General features: G+C 47.5%; 1 protein-coding gene across 6 annotated transcripts in view; it reads left to right on the forward strand.

Annotated features, from left to right (window-relative positions):
* The first annotated feature begins 5,192 nt into the window (after nucleotides 1-5,192).
* The window catches only part of LOC119384107 (uncharacterized), a 46,893-nt gene continuing 33,946 nt past the window's right edge, over nucleotides 5,193-18,139 (forward strand). For 4 of the 6 annotated variants that reach the window (XR_005181858.2, XR_007415232.1, XM_049412771.1 and 1 more), the window contains exon 1: nucleotides 7,919-8,213. Coding sequence is in view for 4 of the 6 variants with exons in the window: in XM_049412771.1 (XP_049268728.1) it covers nucleotides 7,922-8,213 (292 nt within the window). In the remaining 2 variants the exon portion in view is untranslated. Of the gene's footprint in view, nucleotides 5,313-7,800; nucleotides 7,821-7,918; nucleotides 8,214-18,139 lie in introns of those variants that run through there. The other 2 variants (XM_037652402.2, XM_037652403.2) reach the window with 2 other exon arrangements.

Here is an 18,139-nt window from a genome sequence, read left to right on the forward strand (position 1 = left end):
GGGTAGTGGTTTGCCCAATTTCTACGGCGCATGCGTTGTTGTTTGCCGCCCTTGTATTCCCTTCTTCATTTTTAGTGAGCAGTGGCGGGTAGTGGTTTGCCCAATATCTATGGCACATACTTTGGTGTTTGCCGCTCCTGCGTTCCCTCCATTTTTAGTGAACTGTGGCGAGTAGTGGGGTCTGCCAAATTTCTACGGCGCATGCGTTGTTGTTTGCCGCCCTTGTATTCCCTTCTTCATTTTTACTGAACAGTGGTGAGTAGTGAGGTTTGCCCAATTTCGATGGCACCTACGTTGGTGTTTGCCGCTCCTGCGTTCCCTCCTTCATTTTTAGTGAACGTTGGCAAGTAGTGCGGTTTGCCCAATTTCTACGGCGCATGCGTTGTTGTTTGCCGCCCTTGTATTCCCTTCTTCATTTTTAGTGAGCAGTGGCGGGTAGTGGTTTGCCCAATTTCTACGGCGCATGCGTTGTTGTTTGCCGCCCTTGTATTCCCTTCTTCATTTTTAGTGAGCAGTGGCGGGTAGTGGTTTGCCCAATTTCTACGGCGCATGCGTTGTTGTTTGCCGCCCTTGTATTCCCTTCTTCATTTTTAGTGAGCAGTGGCGGGTAGTGGTTTGCCCAATTTCTACGGCGCATGCGTTGTTGTTTGCCGCCCTTGTATTCCCTTCTTCATTTTTAGTGAGCAGTGGCGGGTAGTGGTTTGCCCAATTTCTACGGCGCATGCGTTGTTGTTTGCCGCCCTTGTATTCCCTTCTTCATTTTTAGTGAGCAGTGGCGGGTAGTGGTTTGCCCAATTTCTACGGCGCATGCGTTGTTGTTTGCCGCCCTTGTATTCCCTTCTTCATTTTTAGTGAGCAGTGGCGGGTAGTGGTTTGCCCAATTTCTACGGCGCATGCGTTGTTGTTTGCCGCCCTTGTATTCCCTTCTTCATTTTTAGTGAGCAGTGGCGGGTAGTGGTTTGCCCAATTTCTACGGCGCATGCGTTGTTGTTTGCCGCCCTTGTATTCCCTTCTTCATTTTTAGTGAGCAGTGGCGGGTAGTGGTTTGCCCAATTTCTACGGCGCATGCGTTGTTGTTTGCCGCCCTTGTATTCCCTTCTTCATTTTTAGTGAGCAGTGGCGGGTAGTGGTTTGCCCAATTTCTACGGCGCATGCGTTGTTGTTTGCCGCCCTTGTATTCCCTCCTTCATTTTTAGTGAGCAGTGGCGGGTAGTGGTTTGCCCAATTTCTACGGCGCATGCGTTGTTGTTTGCCGCCCTTGTATTCCCTTCTTCATTTGTACTGAACAGTGGTGAGTAGTGAGGTTTGCCCAATATCTATGGCACATACTTTGGTGTTTGCCGCTCCTGCGTTCCCTCCATTTTTAGTGAACTGTGGCGAGTAGTGGGGTCTGCCAAATTTCTACGGCGCATGCGTTGTTGTTTGCCGCCCTTGTGTTCCCTTCTTCATTTTTACTGAACAGTGGTGAGTAGTGAGGTTTGCACCCTCTCTATGGCACACAAGTTGGTGTTCGCCGCTCTTGCGTTCCCTTCTTCATTTCTAGTGAACAGTGGTGACTAGTGAGGTTTGCCCAATTTCTATGGCACATACGTAGTTGTTCCCCGTCCTTATGTTCTCTTCTTCATTTTTAGTGAACAGTGGTGAGTAATGTCGTTTGCTGAATTTCTATGGCACCTACGTCGATGTTTGTCGTCCTTGTGCTGCGTTCTTCAGCTTTATCGAACAGTATCGAGTAGCAGCGTTTGTCCAATTTCTATGGCACTTAACGTTGGTGTTTGCCGCCCTTGTGGTCCCTTGTTCATTCTAGTGAACAGTGGTGAGTAGTGGGGTTTTACAACTTTCTATGGCACACGCATTGTTGTTTGCCGCCCTTGTGGTGCGTTCTTCAGTTTTAGTGAACAGTGGTGAGTAGTGGCGTTTGTCCAATTTCTATGGGACATGCGTTGCATGCGGCCCTTGTGTTCCCTCCTTCGTTTTTAGTGAACAGTTGTGAGTAGCGGCGTGTTCCCAATTTTTATGGCACATGCGTTGGTGTTTACCACCCTAGTGGACACTTCTTCATATTTAGTGAACAATGGTGAGTAGTGAGGTTTGCTCAATTTCAATGGCATATACGTTGGCGTTTGTTGCCCTTGTGTTCCCTTTTTCATTTTTAGGGAACAGTGGTGAGTAATGGCGCTTGCCCAATTTCTATGGCACATACGTTAGTGTTTGCCGCCCTTGTGTTGCCTTCTTTATTTCAGTGGACCAGAGATGAGTAGTGGGGTTTGTCAATTTCTATGACACATACGTAGGTGTTTGCCACCCTTGGATTCCCTTCTTCAATTTTAGTGAACAGTGCACGGTGAGTAAGTGGAGAGTAGTGGCGGTTGCCCAATTTCTATGGCACATATGTTGGTGTTCGCCGCCCTTGCGTTCCCGTTTTGATTTTAGTGAACAGTGGTGAGTAGTGGGGTTTTACCACTTTCTATGGCGTTGTTGTTTGTGTTCTTGCCCTTGTGTTCTCTCTTCATTTTAGTGAACCAAAGATGAGTAGTGGGGTTTGCCCAATTTCTGCGGCACGTACATGAGCTAGCTGAATCGAACAGAGCATTAAGGCAAGGGAAGGACAGGGGACATTGTTTGTTGTTTTATACCGGAGTAGTTAAACTTTTTGTTATGGCGTGTAGCGAAACAAGAAAACTATCATCATCACGAACGCGCTCTCTTCGTCCTCTTCTTCATATCCTGCTTCGCTCCCAGAACACGAGCGTCTATTTGTTCGGCGTGGGATTCAATAACTCTGCTGGGCGAGAGACGAGCACAGAGAGAAAGAGAGATAGAAAGGAGGAGGCAGGAAGAATGAGAAAAAGAGAAAGATGGTGAAGAAAGAGAGAAGAGACAGAAGGTGAGAGAACGAGTACAGAGAAAGAACTAGACCGAGTGAGACAGGAAAAAGAGAGAGCAAGCATAGTGAAGTATAGTTGGGAAAGGGAAGTAAGGGTGAGCAGGAGGAGGTGATGGGGTAAAATAAAGCAGACTCTTCTATATTTATAGCAAGGGGTTGCAAAGGAATGTGTGGGTGAGGAGGAGAGAAAGAAGGAGGGAAATGCCATCACGATCCGCTGCTTCCTCACTCTTCGCACCACTATGGTGCGTAGCTGCTTCATTTTTTCAAACTGTAGTCAGGGGCGTAGCCAGAAATTTTTTTCCAGTGGGGGGGGGGGGGGGGTTCAACCACACTTTATGTATGTTCGTGCGTGCGTTTGAATGTGTGCTTGTATAGTATATTTCCCGCGGACAGTGCGAGAGTGGAATGCTTTACCCGAGACGGTGGTTGCGCAGCCCACTGTCAACAAATTTCTTGAACATGTTGGCCAAACCGTTCTGTCAGCTACATGATAGCGACGCTATCAGGAGTGTACTGATCATTGTCCTCCTTTCCAGTGTATTTTAAATTTGTGATCTAAAAAGGTGGAAGCCGGTACCAATTTGGTATGTTGCGTGCTTACCTTTTTCTTTCTTTTTCGTGTTATTTTCTTCTTTTTTTTCTTTTTTTTCAGTGTGTGCACATGTGACTGAGACATGTGTACTCGTTAATAATGTAGGTCCATTATAGCTATTATTTTGTATCATGATTTTTTTTGTAATCCTATCTATGCAATTGTATAATTATGTGAATATGTGATGTTTGTAGACACTTTTCAGCGCACTCCTGTAAAAATCCCTGACGCGATTGACAGTATTGCTAAATAAATAAATAAATATACGCAAGCAAAATTAAAAATTTTTGGAAAAAGTTTTAACCCCCCCCCCCCCCTCTCCCCTGGCTACGCCCCGGACTGTAGTGTAGTAAATAGGACATATATGAATTGAGGTAAAGGATGAAAAAGCACCGGCCCTTTCCGTCGGTGCGATCCGAACTCACAGTGTTCCAATTGCGCGTCCGACGTAAAGCGTTGGACGCGTGATTCGATTGTTGTGGGTTCGGATCCCACCAATGGAAAGTGTGCTTTCTCGTCCACTTTAATTCGTCATAAGTACTACACGTACAGTTAAAAACATTGAGGAAATATATCAGGCGAGAACGAACATACACAGGAAACGGTGAAGAAGAGAGGGGAGCGGCTGCAGCGGCTTTTCTGTCCTCTTCACCATTTCCTGCATTCGTTCGTGTTTGGCTGGATATATTTCCTCAATACAACGCACCAACTAGCCAAACAACGTATTATACGAGTTACAAAGAACAAATTTATTATGTCGCCTATGCTTTCCCTGAATTTTTTATGCCTGTTGGGCTCATTTGGTTTTATCTATCAAAACGAGCCCCTAGAAAAAAAAAAAAACTCGGTTTCATGCGTGCATACGCCAAGGGTTTTTCTGTTGGTACGGTTGCTGTTTGCGGGTTACAACTGGACTGGTACGCTATATACGTGAGCTTTGCTGTAACAATGCCATAGACAAAATACACATCACTTTCTCCACGTGATACATTGAGGATAAGGCTCTTCATTTCTTCTTTTTTGTTGTTGTTGAGAAACTCTCCACGGCAGCTGCATTGTCGTTTCTTCTCATCAGGGGCGTAGCCAAGGGGGGGGGGGTTGGGGGGGTTCAACCCCCCCCCCCCCCCGAAATTTTTCAATTTTGCTTGCTCATATATACACGCACACATACAAACGCACGCACGAACATACATAAAGTATGGTTGAACCCCCCCCCCCCCGAAAAAAATTTCTGGCTACGCCCCTGCTTCTCATCCCATTTAATTAATAGTAATTTTTGGGGTTTTACGTCCCAAAACCACGATGCGATTATAGGAGACGCTCTTGAAGTTTCGACCATCTAGGGTTCTTTAACGTACACTTAAATCTAAGTACGCGGGCCGCTGTCGAAATGCGGTCGCCACAGGTCAGCAGTCGAGCACCATAACCAGCTAGACCACCGCGGTTGGTTTCTTTTCTTCCCGTTTTCCGATTTCTTTAGAACACGGACACACCTTAATTGATAGGTCACTGTGTCAATAAAATTGACCATTGCGAGATTAGCAATATACATTTTTAACGTCTTGAAAAACGAGCATTGTGCCGTTGCACGAATGCTCTAAAGTGCTGAAGAGAATGTAGCAGACGACATCCGAAACAAGTTTTTCTACAGTCACGTGACAGCAACATCCGGCTTTCTCGTGCGCGTCATTTCCCACGCGGCGCGTCCGCACGGCAACCGGGGCCACCGGAGCGAGCGACACAACGAGCAGCGCAGCGCACCGCCGGAGCGCTAGACGGAGCGGCTTCTCAGGTGTGCGTCGGTGGTTTGGCGCGCAACAGTTCGGTGTGGTAAGCTCATTTCGGCTGTTTGCATGTGGCTGCACTATGGGTACATTGGAGACCTTCGGCATGCGTAGTCTGAGGCGTTGTTTCCACCCGTACGATGTGCACAGCGGCGGCTATAGGAAGCACTTTTCATGCGTCGTTCAAAAAAACAGGTTTCCCCCCGAAGCGTTGTTCAGGGCGGGGCGCGTAGTGCGAGCCTTTCCGTCGAGTTGGGCGCTTGAAGCTTACAGCGAACTTCAGACGCGGCAGCATTGTTTCGAACTTTCCTAGGCCGGGCGATGTCGTAGACGTTGAGTATACGCGACATGTCATCGCTGAGAGCACCTTGTTTGGAGTAGGCCATGCGCGCGTGATCGCCGCAGCACCTGGCGTCGTCCGGCGATCGCATTGGCCCGTGGCTAATTGCCTGCCATGTATCGGGATGGGGACCCTGCATGCATTCTGAATGAGGTTACGCACCGCACGCCGCGCGGTCGGAGGGCATTTATTACTATCCGGTACTGGCTACGTTCGCTGGCCCGCGTCGCCTGTACAGCTGCGCGCACCCCTAATTAGAATGCATACAGTATTTTGAGAATGTGCCGAAATTGGGGTGAACTTGTTAGTACGTGCGTGGCGGCGAGCGAGAGCTCGATAATGAACCCCGTGTTCCCGAAAGCACTTATGGGACTTCAAATCTTTTTGCAAAAATAATGCAAGTCATTTTTACCGACAACCATGTTGCCAAGAGCCATTCACAGTTTATATCAACCCACACTTTGGAAATATTAATGCGATAGCTTGAAAGAGCGTGTGTTGCGGAAAATGTGGTACCTGCGTTGGCGGCATTGTTGATGAATGAAAAATCCTGATGGAAGCTACGAATAAAAATCACGGCTTGAGCCGCAATTGAACCTAGTCATTCTGCATGGCAGTAAATCATTCTATGACAGGGCTGCAGCAGTGCTTCTGATTGGTTTGAAAAAAGACCATAGACAAGCGTCATGTCAGGACAGCGCCAAGTGCGGTAGCGGGTTGGATGTCTGTTATAACAATAGAATGGAAATTACATATGGACACATCTATGACTCCACAAGCTGTAATCTAGGCTTGCTCAAACACGCTGACGACCACTGCTTGTGATATGCATTAACACGGCAAGTTGGTACATTAGCATATTACGATGAACAGAGGAGGGGCAAAAAATTGGACGATACGAGCGCCGACTCACAACTGACAGTTTATTGTGTGCACAATCTAAATATACATTTAGGTCACATGGTTCGTGCTGGATAGGCAAGAGAACGTGAGAAACAAGCCATTCAAAAACTTTGTTTCTTTTGATGCAATGTGATTGAAGTTTGTCTGACCCACGAAGTGGAATCTATGCATGCGGTATGCCTCTGCTATCTCTCGGCGTGATTGATTACTGTTTGTGAGCAACGCTGTAGTCTTTTTAAACAGGGGTTGGCATCGGCAGCCAGGTTAGAGCAGTGGAATTTCTGACAGCAGCCTGGTGCTCTGTGAGGCAAACATTTAAGCAGCGACCAGTCTGCCCATAATACCACGTGAACTAAATGTATATTTTCATTGTGCACGCAGCAAACTTTCAGTTGTGGGTCAGCGCTCGTGTTGTCCAATTCTTAGTCTCTCGTCTGTGCCACGCTGCACGTTCAACCTGATATGTTATGATATGCACATAATTGCACCGTAGCTTGCACTTCGTTGTGATAAAACTGAGAACCCTGCTGTCGGATCGTGAGCTGCACTTTGCACACCTGTGAAGACGGTGTGCCTGGCAATCCTGTGATATGGGCACTACTCACTTTACGCAAAGATGTCGATCCACCTCATGTCGCTTGGCTTAAAGCAAGAAACCTGGCATAGGTTGCTACTTGGCGACTGCTTCGCATGAAATTGATTCATGCAATTCATGGAATCTGCTGAATTTTTACTGCCCCTACAGTAAGCATTTTGGCCATCCTATGTTTCTTTTGTTTTTGTTTTCTTTTGGTCACTGTTAATGATGCATTTGATATTGTGCTCTGTGAAATCTTGGGTATTTAACAAATTAATTCCTTCTATTAAACAAACTGCTTTCCAGACTTTTGTACGGCGAAAGCTAAAAAAGTATACGAGTGCGGTTGTTGACCCTCCCCACAATAATGTCACTAAGCCCCTTGAGTTTGTTCAGAATCGTGGGACACAATTTATTCTGTCTAGTCTTTTCTGGAAATTCAAGCATCTTCGCACTAAAAGCACAGATTAACTTACCCGTTCTAGCCATGTGCCATGGAATCGCATGTCTTTTGTACATTTTTCTATTCTTTGCCTTTCGATAACCCATACATCAGAAGAACCCACTGCTTTGTCCGCAGCAGTCACTCTGTATATCCCCGACAAGTGCATACCTTTCAGCAGTCATTTTTTCTGCGCGCAACACGAGACCACCTTGGCCTCCCCACTGAAGTCGCCACTATCATCGACCCATTAGCATTGAAGCGGCTCATTGAAACCACCCTATTATAAATGGTATGTGATTAGCCTTCCATGATCCACTCGCTCATGTAATGTCTCAACAAGAGACCTTGGAGGAAATAAATGAGTCTTTGTGTCCGTTCTCTCGGCAGGCCATGGAGAAGGCTTCGAGCGGCCAGGTGTACCGGTACCCGCCCGCATCGGGTCTCCTGCTGGGTGCAGGCTTGGTGGCCTACTGTGCTACGCTGCTTCTACTGGTGAGCTTTGCCAGTCCTTACTGGCTAGAGAGCTACCAGGAGGCCAAGATGGAGTTCATACGGCTGGGCCTGTGGGACGTGTGCTTCCACAACTACCGCCACCCGTCCTACCAGTACGACGAGACCTTCAATGGCTGCCACTGGATTCACTCATATGCCTACCAAAACATCCGTGACTGGCTCCTTCCCGGTCAGTGGTATCTGCTTAATCTCACACATAGCACCGCTCAAGGTGCAGCACGTGGTGGGATGGAGTGATGTGTGACTTGTTTATCGTCTCATTGGTGCACATTAGCCATGCATGGCCCTTGTGCCTTCACACGTCACTTGTTTTGTGATGCATTTGCACATGCACTTTTCTAGCTGCTTCTATCTCTTTGACGTTATAATTATGTATGTCTCCGAGTTTGTCTGTCGACAAGCTTCGATAGCTCAGCAAATTCTGCTTTATCTCTTTCATCTGTTGTCGTTTCTTTATTAAGCTTTTGTGCTTTGAGTGAACATGTTTACTTCTTGTCCTGGTGCTTTACTTCCAACCTGAATTGCTGCTTTAGAAATCAGTCTAGTCAAAGTTTTGTTCATTCCCTATGTGTTGTCTTTAGTAATATGAGAGCTGCATTACTTTTAAGGGCCTAGCTGTTATACTGACAGCTACCAAGTTGCCTTGTAACATAGACAGCAGATTAGTAACACGTTCTCCTATGCCTCGGAAAGATGGACTGGTATTCAAGCAGCGGTGCACGAAAAGGACAAGCAAGAAGAAACATGGACACATACCGTTTTAGTTTTAATATAGCAGGTGCAGAACCTGAGCCTATGTTCTTTAAAAACAGCAGGCTTGAACAACACATTCACAAAATGATTTTGAGTGCTTTGTGGGTTGCGTAAGCACGTTGGCTTTGAGATATGATGTTATGGGCAACAGTGCTAACATTGTGTTAGTGGAGGTTGCCCTCTTTGAGCCAGTTTTTGATCTTATGCTTTGCTATCGCTGCTGTCTTCTACAGTTCGTTTGTCTGCAGTAGTGCCGAGGGGCAAGAGGATGATGAGTAACTTTACTGAATGGCTGTGATGGCAGGTCTGGTTCCACTGGCTTTCGTGGCCCAGGACCATGTGGCTCTCCTGGTCCTAACATGCAAACAGTGCCCTGCCTTATGAAGTCAGTGTCCCTCTGAAGGGGCCAACTAATCTGTCCGTACAATGCGATGTTACGTGGGCCAGCATGGGCTACACCACAGGTCTGTGTACTGAGTCGGATGCATCTTAATAAGTACATGGCGCTTTAAAACTTTTTTTTTAATTCTTGATCGATTTTGATGGAACTTGCGGAGTTTAAGAATGTTTGTGTGCTGATTTCAAATATTCAATTGCTGTTTTTCTATGATAAGTGGTTTCCAGGATATCACTAACACCTACTTCTTTGTTTAAGGCCTAATTAGCTAATTAACCACAACCTGCACACCAATGTACAGTGTCGTCCACTCTTAGGGTGAACACGGATCAGCATGGCCGCGCTCTGCGCATCGAAACGAAACGGCGCAGACGCTTGGGAACGTGCTCCTCTTGCTGTACTACAGGGAAGCGATCACGGGCATGCCAGCACCGGCGTTGGCTGGATGCAGTGGCGCTCCGCAGGGCGCGGCCACGCTGAGCCGTGTTCACCCTAAGAGTGGACGGCACTGTACAATCCACAGAATACATTTAGAATGTTTGTAATGTGTCGTAAAGCATAAATCATTGCTTTAGGACATTTCCAAGCAGAGTTGTGGGCTGTTGCACCCAATCTAAAAAACACCCCAATTAATACTCAAAACAAAACCTTGATTTAGAACATTTTCTTAAGAAAGTACTATAACAAAATTTGCCTTACGACACATTGCATTTATTTATCTTAGAAGCGAAAAAGAATTCATAATGATAACCCAGACAGAACAAAAGATACTGCTCCTCCATTACAGGAAGAGCATGAAAAATTGTTTGCCGTTTGCCCTCAATTTAAAGGGCAGGATGCATGGTTTTGCTTTTTTAAAGTAAGATGTGGATAGAAGACGATGGTATGGAGCAATGAAAATTTGGAATTAGGTGCACAATGATGTCAGGAACGTGCAGAGATGGCCAGCGAAAACTGGATTTTTTGGTTGATTTTCATTCCCTAAGTGCCACGTCCCCCCTTAATACACTTAGGTGTCGATATTACAGTATAACCTCGCTACAACGGATCTGTGCACAACAGACATTCGGATATTACATACCAATTTGCGGCGTTATGCCGACCTCCATATTTGTTCCATTGATTGACCTTCGTTTACAACAAATTCTGGTACAACGGACATTTGGATATAATTGACTACAATGTCAGGCCAGCAAGGTGGTCAGGACTCCTTTAGAGCAGACTTTTCTACCACAGACATTCCAAATTCATTAACTTCCGACTTCAAACATCGCTTAGCATACTTTCGGGACGGGAAGAGCGCGCCGCGGATATCGACGTACCGATTTAAGAACGAAGTCCGCCGATCTCCGGTCTGTCAATGATCAGCTATGCCTAGCTGTAGCGACAAAAAATCGGCGCGCAGCGTGCTTGGTGTTGCGTTTTGGGATGCTAACGTGCAAAATTGCTAACCGCTGCCACCGCTTCTCCAAGCGGTCGTTGCGCAGCGAGCATGCTCGGAGTGTCCGCTGCCAATGCGCAATATGCCCATCCACGGTTCTGAGGAGCCAACGGGCAATGCGATTCGTTGCTTGCGACAAAGGACATTGTGGCTCCTTCGCTTTCGCATGTCTGCTGACGCGATGTTCTTGCCCGCAAAGTTCGGATTTGTCTCGTACGTCGGCACCGTGAGCGGAGTTAGGCCTAGCCACAACACCGAGTAGAGAGCTCGGTTGCAATGTGCGTGGCTGCGGTGCCCGATGTTTCAAAGTACGTCATGTTCGATCGCAAGTACAAAGAATTGTCCCGCGGTGGTCTTCATCATAAGCTCCGAAGTGCTGATAAGAAGAACCTCTAACAGCGGGTCCAACGAGTCAACGCTGTTACAGTGGCACGTCTGTGATGTTCGCGACGAGTGCGGCACGCTATAGTAATCTGATGATTGAGCTTCCGCTTGCAGCTGTCAAACTAAAGCGTTCTAAATTATCTTCGAACTGTGAACACAGAACGAGTGTGACCGCGCCACTAAGTAGCGCAGTTTTCAACAGCCATGACCTTGCGACGCACAAGCAGCAGACGACGCTCCCGAAGTGAGCATCGCGGCAGAAGCACCCAATCGGAGGCCTTGAATTGAACTTCAAACATGTGCTTCTTGCACTTTTGTTACTGAGTGGAGGAGCTAGCTGAAACGGTGAACTTGAACACGGAGGAATGCTCTTTACGACGAGCCCAAAATGGTGGCGCCCGGTTGTGCCGTTGCCGAGCTATAATTTTGGAAAACACTGTTTTTTTGTTTTTTTATTTTTTGCCATGTCAGCAGACGCAAAAATTTTTTTATAGCACTTCTACATAGTTTTCAGTAAAGATATTTTGGAATCAGATAGAAAAAGGGCTACAGAAACTAAAAGTGCGATTTTCCAAAAATCACATTTTTTTTGGTCCCCCGTTAAGATTAAGACCGTGTTTGTGACTCGTAATTCTCTCCGCATATAACAGACCCTTTCGGTGTTTACATAAAAGTCTGTAGTAACAGTACTTGGATTTTACATACTCCCTTTACAACAAACCAAAATCTTCTTCACTATGAAGGTCTGTTGTAATGAGGTTATACTGTAATTTGTCTGTAAGCAACGCCAGTCCCTTGCCAGTCTCCTCTTTAGTTTCGAGTCTGGGGAGGCCTCCTTCTTTACGTGCACTGCAGACCGAGGTTCCTGTACGGTTCCACTCGGTTGTTGCTTCGTCAAGCTATGCAGTCTGTCCTCTCGTTCCTGTCCAGCCTGTCGTACGCCGGGTCCAGGTCAAGGTGTGAGCCCAGTATATTGTTGATGCAGTCCTCACATGAGAAGCCAACATCGTCCAGGGCTGGTCTATTCTCTGAAAGCCAGGCTACGAAGCTTGAGCCCTGTTCTCTATGGACGACACAGATGATGACTCGGGAGAAGAGGGACCAGGTCTCCCCATTCCCAGAAATATGATCACTAAGTGCCATGCAGGATGCAGATAGGCCAGGACGAGCGTCCTGCAGCAGTGATTTGGCGGAAACCTAGCCATCGTGAGTGCGAGTGCTCACAGCTACTCGATTGCTGCAACCAACCACTATAGCTGCCACGGGTAAAACAACCCTGATGTGCACAGCGGCAATGGCTCCAGCCTTACGAGATGCCCATTTCAAGGGCCAGTCGGCTCACATGGTAGTGCGGGTTTTCCACTTCGGGACATATTTCTGCAGTTACGTATTACGAACTGTAGCTCAATGTTGCTTGCGTTATCGATTCCTGGTTGGGGCAATGAGGCTGTGCGTTATTACGGCACACCCTTGTTAAACCAAAACTGTTTCGAAGAGCATTCTGCTAGGAAGCTGCATTTCTTGTTTCTTGCTTTCTTCCTGTCGCAGTACCAGGCATTGTTCCCGGCATCGGTCCTGCCCTTTCCCCATTGCTCTCCGTACACGGGCTGCAACAGAGTGCCTTCCAAGGAGACGGCAGTTCGTGTTGGTGAAGCCCTTAGTTCGTTTATAGGGGCAGCTAAGTCCACCATTTGAAAACAACAAAACCTTGGCATTACGGGCACTTGGAGGCAACTCAGATTACCGTAAAAACCCGGGTATAGCTCGGACTCACGTATAGTGCTAATGAAAACCAACAGATAATGAAGCCAAGGAAGGTATAGGGGAGGTTAATTGTACTGTTTTAAGTGTATTGTAACGATTGTCATATAGATGTGAAGAAAGTAAAGTGAATGGAAAGACAACTTGCCGCGGCCAGGGACCGAACCTGTGACCTTCGGAATTATTCATATGGAGGGTCTCGCTCCGGCAGAGTTGATGCCTTCAGGTAATATGTGAGGGCTTATTAGTCGGTCGTCCGCTCGTTAAAGGCCTAGATATAGTCCGGCGTAGCGTGCACGCACGACCACGCGCGACGCGGTTAAGCTACGCTGGCCAAAAGCGGAGAACTTATAGTCTGGCGTCACGGCGTAGTTGGCGCACCCGGCGACATTCGGCGCGCTCTGCGTGGCCGGCGCAGAGATAGAGCATGTTCCTATTTCACACACTCCACGCGGCTGGCCATAGACCACAATGCACTGCGCGCGGCAGCGGCAGTCGGCAAAATGGCGGCGTGTGGCCCGCGTTTGGAAAGTGCGGCCGTGTTTTACTCCACATTGATCGACGATGACACGATTGTGCGCCTACTCGAAGGGATTAGAAATCATATGTGCGTGTAGACCAGACTGCTGTGACACGGAGGGGAAAACGAACGCCTGGGAAGCCTACGGAATTCGCTCTCGTACGTACGTACATATATGATCTGCTTCCGTTTCTGATGCAAGCAATGTAGCTATTTTCTGGCTCCCAGAGCGTTGAATGCAATGCTTGTGAGGAAAGTCATTTCCGATGCAAAGTCAAGCAGTGCACATAGCGAGAAAAAACACAACGTGTGTCAACCAAAAAGCGCGTGCAAAAACCAAAAATAGCGGGCCGGCGGGGCCGCGGGCGCGGAGTCAGGTGGAAACTGTGCATGCGCCACTGAATCAGCTGATTGCCGCAGCTGTCAAAGTGAGCGAGTTTTCAAGCAGGTGGCGCTGGTTTCACGCAAAGTGTGTCGGCGTGCGCGCGCGACTGTAGAGTGCAAAATTCACGGAGCAGGCTGGCGTAGTCGGTGTTGCGTAGCGGACCTCGTTGCGCGCGACTTTGTGCGCTGAGTGCGCCGGACTATATCTAGGCCTTAACAGTTCACGTGCTACGTGACGCCATCTGGCACAAACAAAAAGTGGTCCACACTCGCCGTTATGGCTATGAGCGGCGCTGACTAACACTTCCAGGTTTGCATGCACATAAATACCTGATAAGTGAACAAGGGGACGACCACCGCTGTAGCTCGGTTGGTAAGAGCATCGGGCGTGTAATCCAAAGGTCGCAGGTTCGGTCCCTGCCGGTGGCCAGTTGTCTTTTAGTCCACTTTACTTTCTTCCCATATATATCAGAATTACTACAGTACACTTGAAACAGTACAGTTAATGTCGCCTATACTTTCCTTGGCTTCATTATCTGCTGGTTTTCATTAAGGTTGTGTGAAAACAAAGAAGTGAATCCTAAAAAATTCTCTTCTTTCATTCATAGTCCAAGGTGTATTTCGGGGATAGCAAACGTGAGAAAAAATGTTTTCACCTGAATATAGCCCGAGGAAAACAGAAAGCGAATACATTTATTTACACACTTATTCATAGTTGTCTGACGCACTTTCTTCCGAAACTCCCTTGTCAGAGATGTCCTCCCGCAGCACCTCATCTTCAGTGCCATTAAGGGCATTTAAAATTGAGCACTTCACTTCTTGAAGGCACTACGAATGAGTGCGTCGGGAATGCAGGCCCAAGCCTGGGCGAGCCATGTGCACAGCATCTCTGGCGAGGCCCGTTTGAGCAGTCCAGCTTCACGGAGTCAGCCAGGTGACACCGAAATGTGTAGAGCACGAGTATCGATGGGAGCCCCAGCAGTGCTCTGTTGCTCCCAAACAAAGTCTGTCGATTCTTGTTCAACGTCGGGAAATGCTCCATTTTTCGGCCACCAGAAACTTCTTTGGCCGCTGCACACAAAAAAGGGCTTCCCTCTGTTTCCCCCAGCTGCGAATGCTTCGCTCATTTACACCTAATTGCCACCCCGCAGCACAGTTGCCGATGGTGTCGGCAGCTGAGATCACCTTTCTTTTAAAGGCAGCCGAATACTGCTTTCCCAGTCCTGATGTGGAATAAAATCATGGCCGTCGTGTGGTGCGCCAAGTGGTTTCAATGGCCACTGACTAACGCTACGGACTAACACTACCTAACGCAGAAGCCTGATGATGATGATAGCTTCGTGCAACGTCAAAACCGAAAGTGTCAATTCAGGCTGAAAATTCTTGGGATCCGCATATAGTACGGGGCAGGAATTTTGCATCATGAAATCTCGAAACAAAAACTTGGACCATATGCGGGTTTTTATGGTATTATGGCAGTACGGCGATATCGTGCCTCAAGCACCTCTGAAGCACTGTTCAACTGAGCCACACCTGTGGGGTTCGAATCCACCTTTTTTCTGTTTTTCACACGCACAAAGCACGCTTTTGTTATGACTTTTCCCTGGCCTTCCGGACAGGCAGTGCTTCTGAACACCGTCTGCATCCTCTCTACGACCAACTCCCTCCCGCAACAGGAATTGGCCTTTGTGGTGCAGTACCTGGCCACCACATCCCAAATGCAGCCCACCATCCAACCCCTCAGACTCCAGCAGCTGTGCAGCATTTCCAACCACCATCGCTGCGGTCAGAATTGTAACGCAGTAGAAGGTGCCAAAAAAAAACACTACTGGAAGCAGCCAGCACTGGAAGGTAAACCTAGCAACATTGAACAGGTGGACCCTTTCAGTTGGAGCTAGGCCAACGGAGCTACTCGAGGAGTTGGAAAGCGTTGGGATATCCGGGGCCTCAGTGAGGTTAGGAGAACTGGGCGCACCTATGCAGTGTTGACTAATGGATGTCCTCTGGTACAGAGGGATCCCCGAGAAGAAAGAGTATGGCGAAGAGTTCCTAACCTACTAAACACTGAAGGATTCTACAGCATTAATGAAAGGGCAGTATGCATCGTGGCAAAACTGAATAGGAGACATTAATTGAAAGGATATGCTCCAACATCCAGCCATGATGACAAAGTAGAACACAAGCATGTGGAATTAGCAATGCAAAAGGTAGGAATGCAGTACACCACATTCATGGGAGACTTCAGTGCGAAAGTGGGAAGAAAACAAGAGGAGGAGAGAAGCAGTCACGGAATATGGCATCAACTCAAGGAATTGCAAAGGTGGAAATGCTAGCGGCATTTGCGGAAAGCAATTGACTCTGCATAATGAACGCCTTCATTAACGAGCGTAGAAATTGGAAAAGCCCGAACGGAGAAACAAACAACAAAATAGATTTCATTGCGTGTGGAATGTAGTACAGGGCATGGAGGTAGGCAAGGTGCACTGATCACATGCCAGTGAGGGTGAGGATTGCTATCAAACTGAAGCGAGCAAGACACTTGAAAGCAGGCCAACCTAAGTGTAGTCATGGTATAAAATGGGCAATTGAGAACAAATGCAAGGCCTTAGAACAACAAAAAAAAGAAAAATATTCGGCAGATCCCACACGTTGTGAAAATCGGTTTCATGCGAAGCAGTCAGCGATTACTTCTATGCTGTACTTTATGGCTTTGAGCCAAGTGTTACGACATGGATTGAGGTGTTTTTGTAAGTGTAGTAGCTATGTGCACATTGTGGGCTTACCAGGCATGTCGACAACACTGGCGTTTAAAGGGTAACTTATGGTGCGACGTAACGTCAGCCCTCACGTTAGTGTACATAAGTCAGTATTATCGAAACTAAGTGCACTTTATGGTGCAATAATGTGTATATCACACGTAACTTTCGTTAATGTGTTCTACCAGGGTCGAGCAATGCTTTAATATAGCTTTCTGAATCATATGAATACAAATGTAATCTTTATTAGACTGCTATAAAAGCGGAGCCACCACTGGAACCACAGACGTTAATCTGACATGACGCCTGTATCGTAGGAGTGCATATGTAGTGTTTATTGCGTTGTTTTAAAATTAGATAGCCGGCACCACAAACACAATTGACGTTGCACCGACATTACACCTGCATAGCCTGTTCTTCCAAACCAGTTTATGGACCTGTCGTGGCTCTATGCTAGAATACCTGATTGCCAAGCAGAATGCTTGGGTTCGATTCCCGCTGGGATCCTAATTCTTATTCTTTCCATTCGTCGGGTCAACGCTGCCGATGTTCGTTTTTCTTAACGCTCTCCGATTTAAATTACGAATGTCTGTTATCGCCGTTCCTGGGTAGATATAAACTGTAAATCACCTGTGGCACTTACCCGTACACCGCGGCCCGTGGCAAGCGGGTATGTGCCACACGTGTCTGGAGGAAAGAGTTTGACGACATACGCGGCAGGATTTTCACGTTATTCATGTGATGGCCCGACAGTCACATTCGTCGAATCCTCTTACCCTCCCATACCAATTTTGGTCTACGCCAAGTAATGGAGGCGATCATGAGAGCACACAGACGTACGCGGCTAGATGGATAGATAGATAGACACGTAGATAGAAACACTGAAAGTGCCAAAGGTTCTCTAAGAAATGCTTCGCATTTAAAAACCGACATGCACATTGCCGTGCGATAATTGAGGAGTAAAATGTGCAAGTGCATCTGCTCCTTTATATATTGCCATGCCTGCTTCTGACAACTGGGACTTTTGGGAGCTCTTGTTTTTGGGTCACGTGATCAACAGGGATGGTGTTCGCCCAGACCCACGGAAAACAGCTGCCATCACTGCTTTCCCGCCGCCCACCGACAAAAAGGCCGTACGCCGATTTCTCGGCTTGTGTGCCTAGTATAGACGCTTCGTAAGGGAATTTTCACGGATCGCCGAGCCACTAACTCACCCGAGAAAGACCGATGTGGAATTCAAGTGGGGAACGGCGCAAGTCGAGGCATTTCAAGAACTGAAACGACGCCTGCCGATGCCTCCAATACTCGCCCATTTCGACGAATACACCGATATGGAAATCCACACCAACATAAGCAGCGTAGGACTCGGCGCCGTACTCGTGCAGAGGACTGACAGACTGGAAAGGATTATTAGCTATGCTAGCCGGTCGCTGTTCAAGGCGGAAGCACTTTTCCACAACAGAAAAGGAGTGCCTTGCCATCATCTGGGCTGCATCCAAGTTTCACCCCTACATCTACGGCAGACCCTTCAAAGTTGTTAGCGACCGCCACGCCTTGTGTTGGCTAGCTAACTTGAAGGACCCTTCAGGTCGCCTCGCACGGTGGAGCCTAAGACTTCAAGAATCCGACATAACAGTCGTTTACAAGTCTGGAAGAAAACACTCCGACGCTGACTGCCTGTCTCACGCCACCGTCGACC

The sequence above is a fragment of the Rhipicephalus sanguineus genome, chromosome 2 (assembly GCF_013339695.2).
Source record: "Rhipicephalus sanguineus isolate Rsan-2018 chromosome 2, BIME_Rsan_1.4, whole genome shotgun sequence".
Taxonomy (NCBI): domain Eukaryota; kingdom Metazoa; phylum Arthropoda; class Arachnida; order Ixodida; family Ixodidae; genus Rhipicephalus; species Rhipicephalus sanguineus.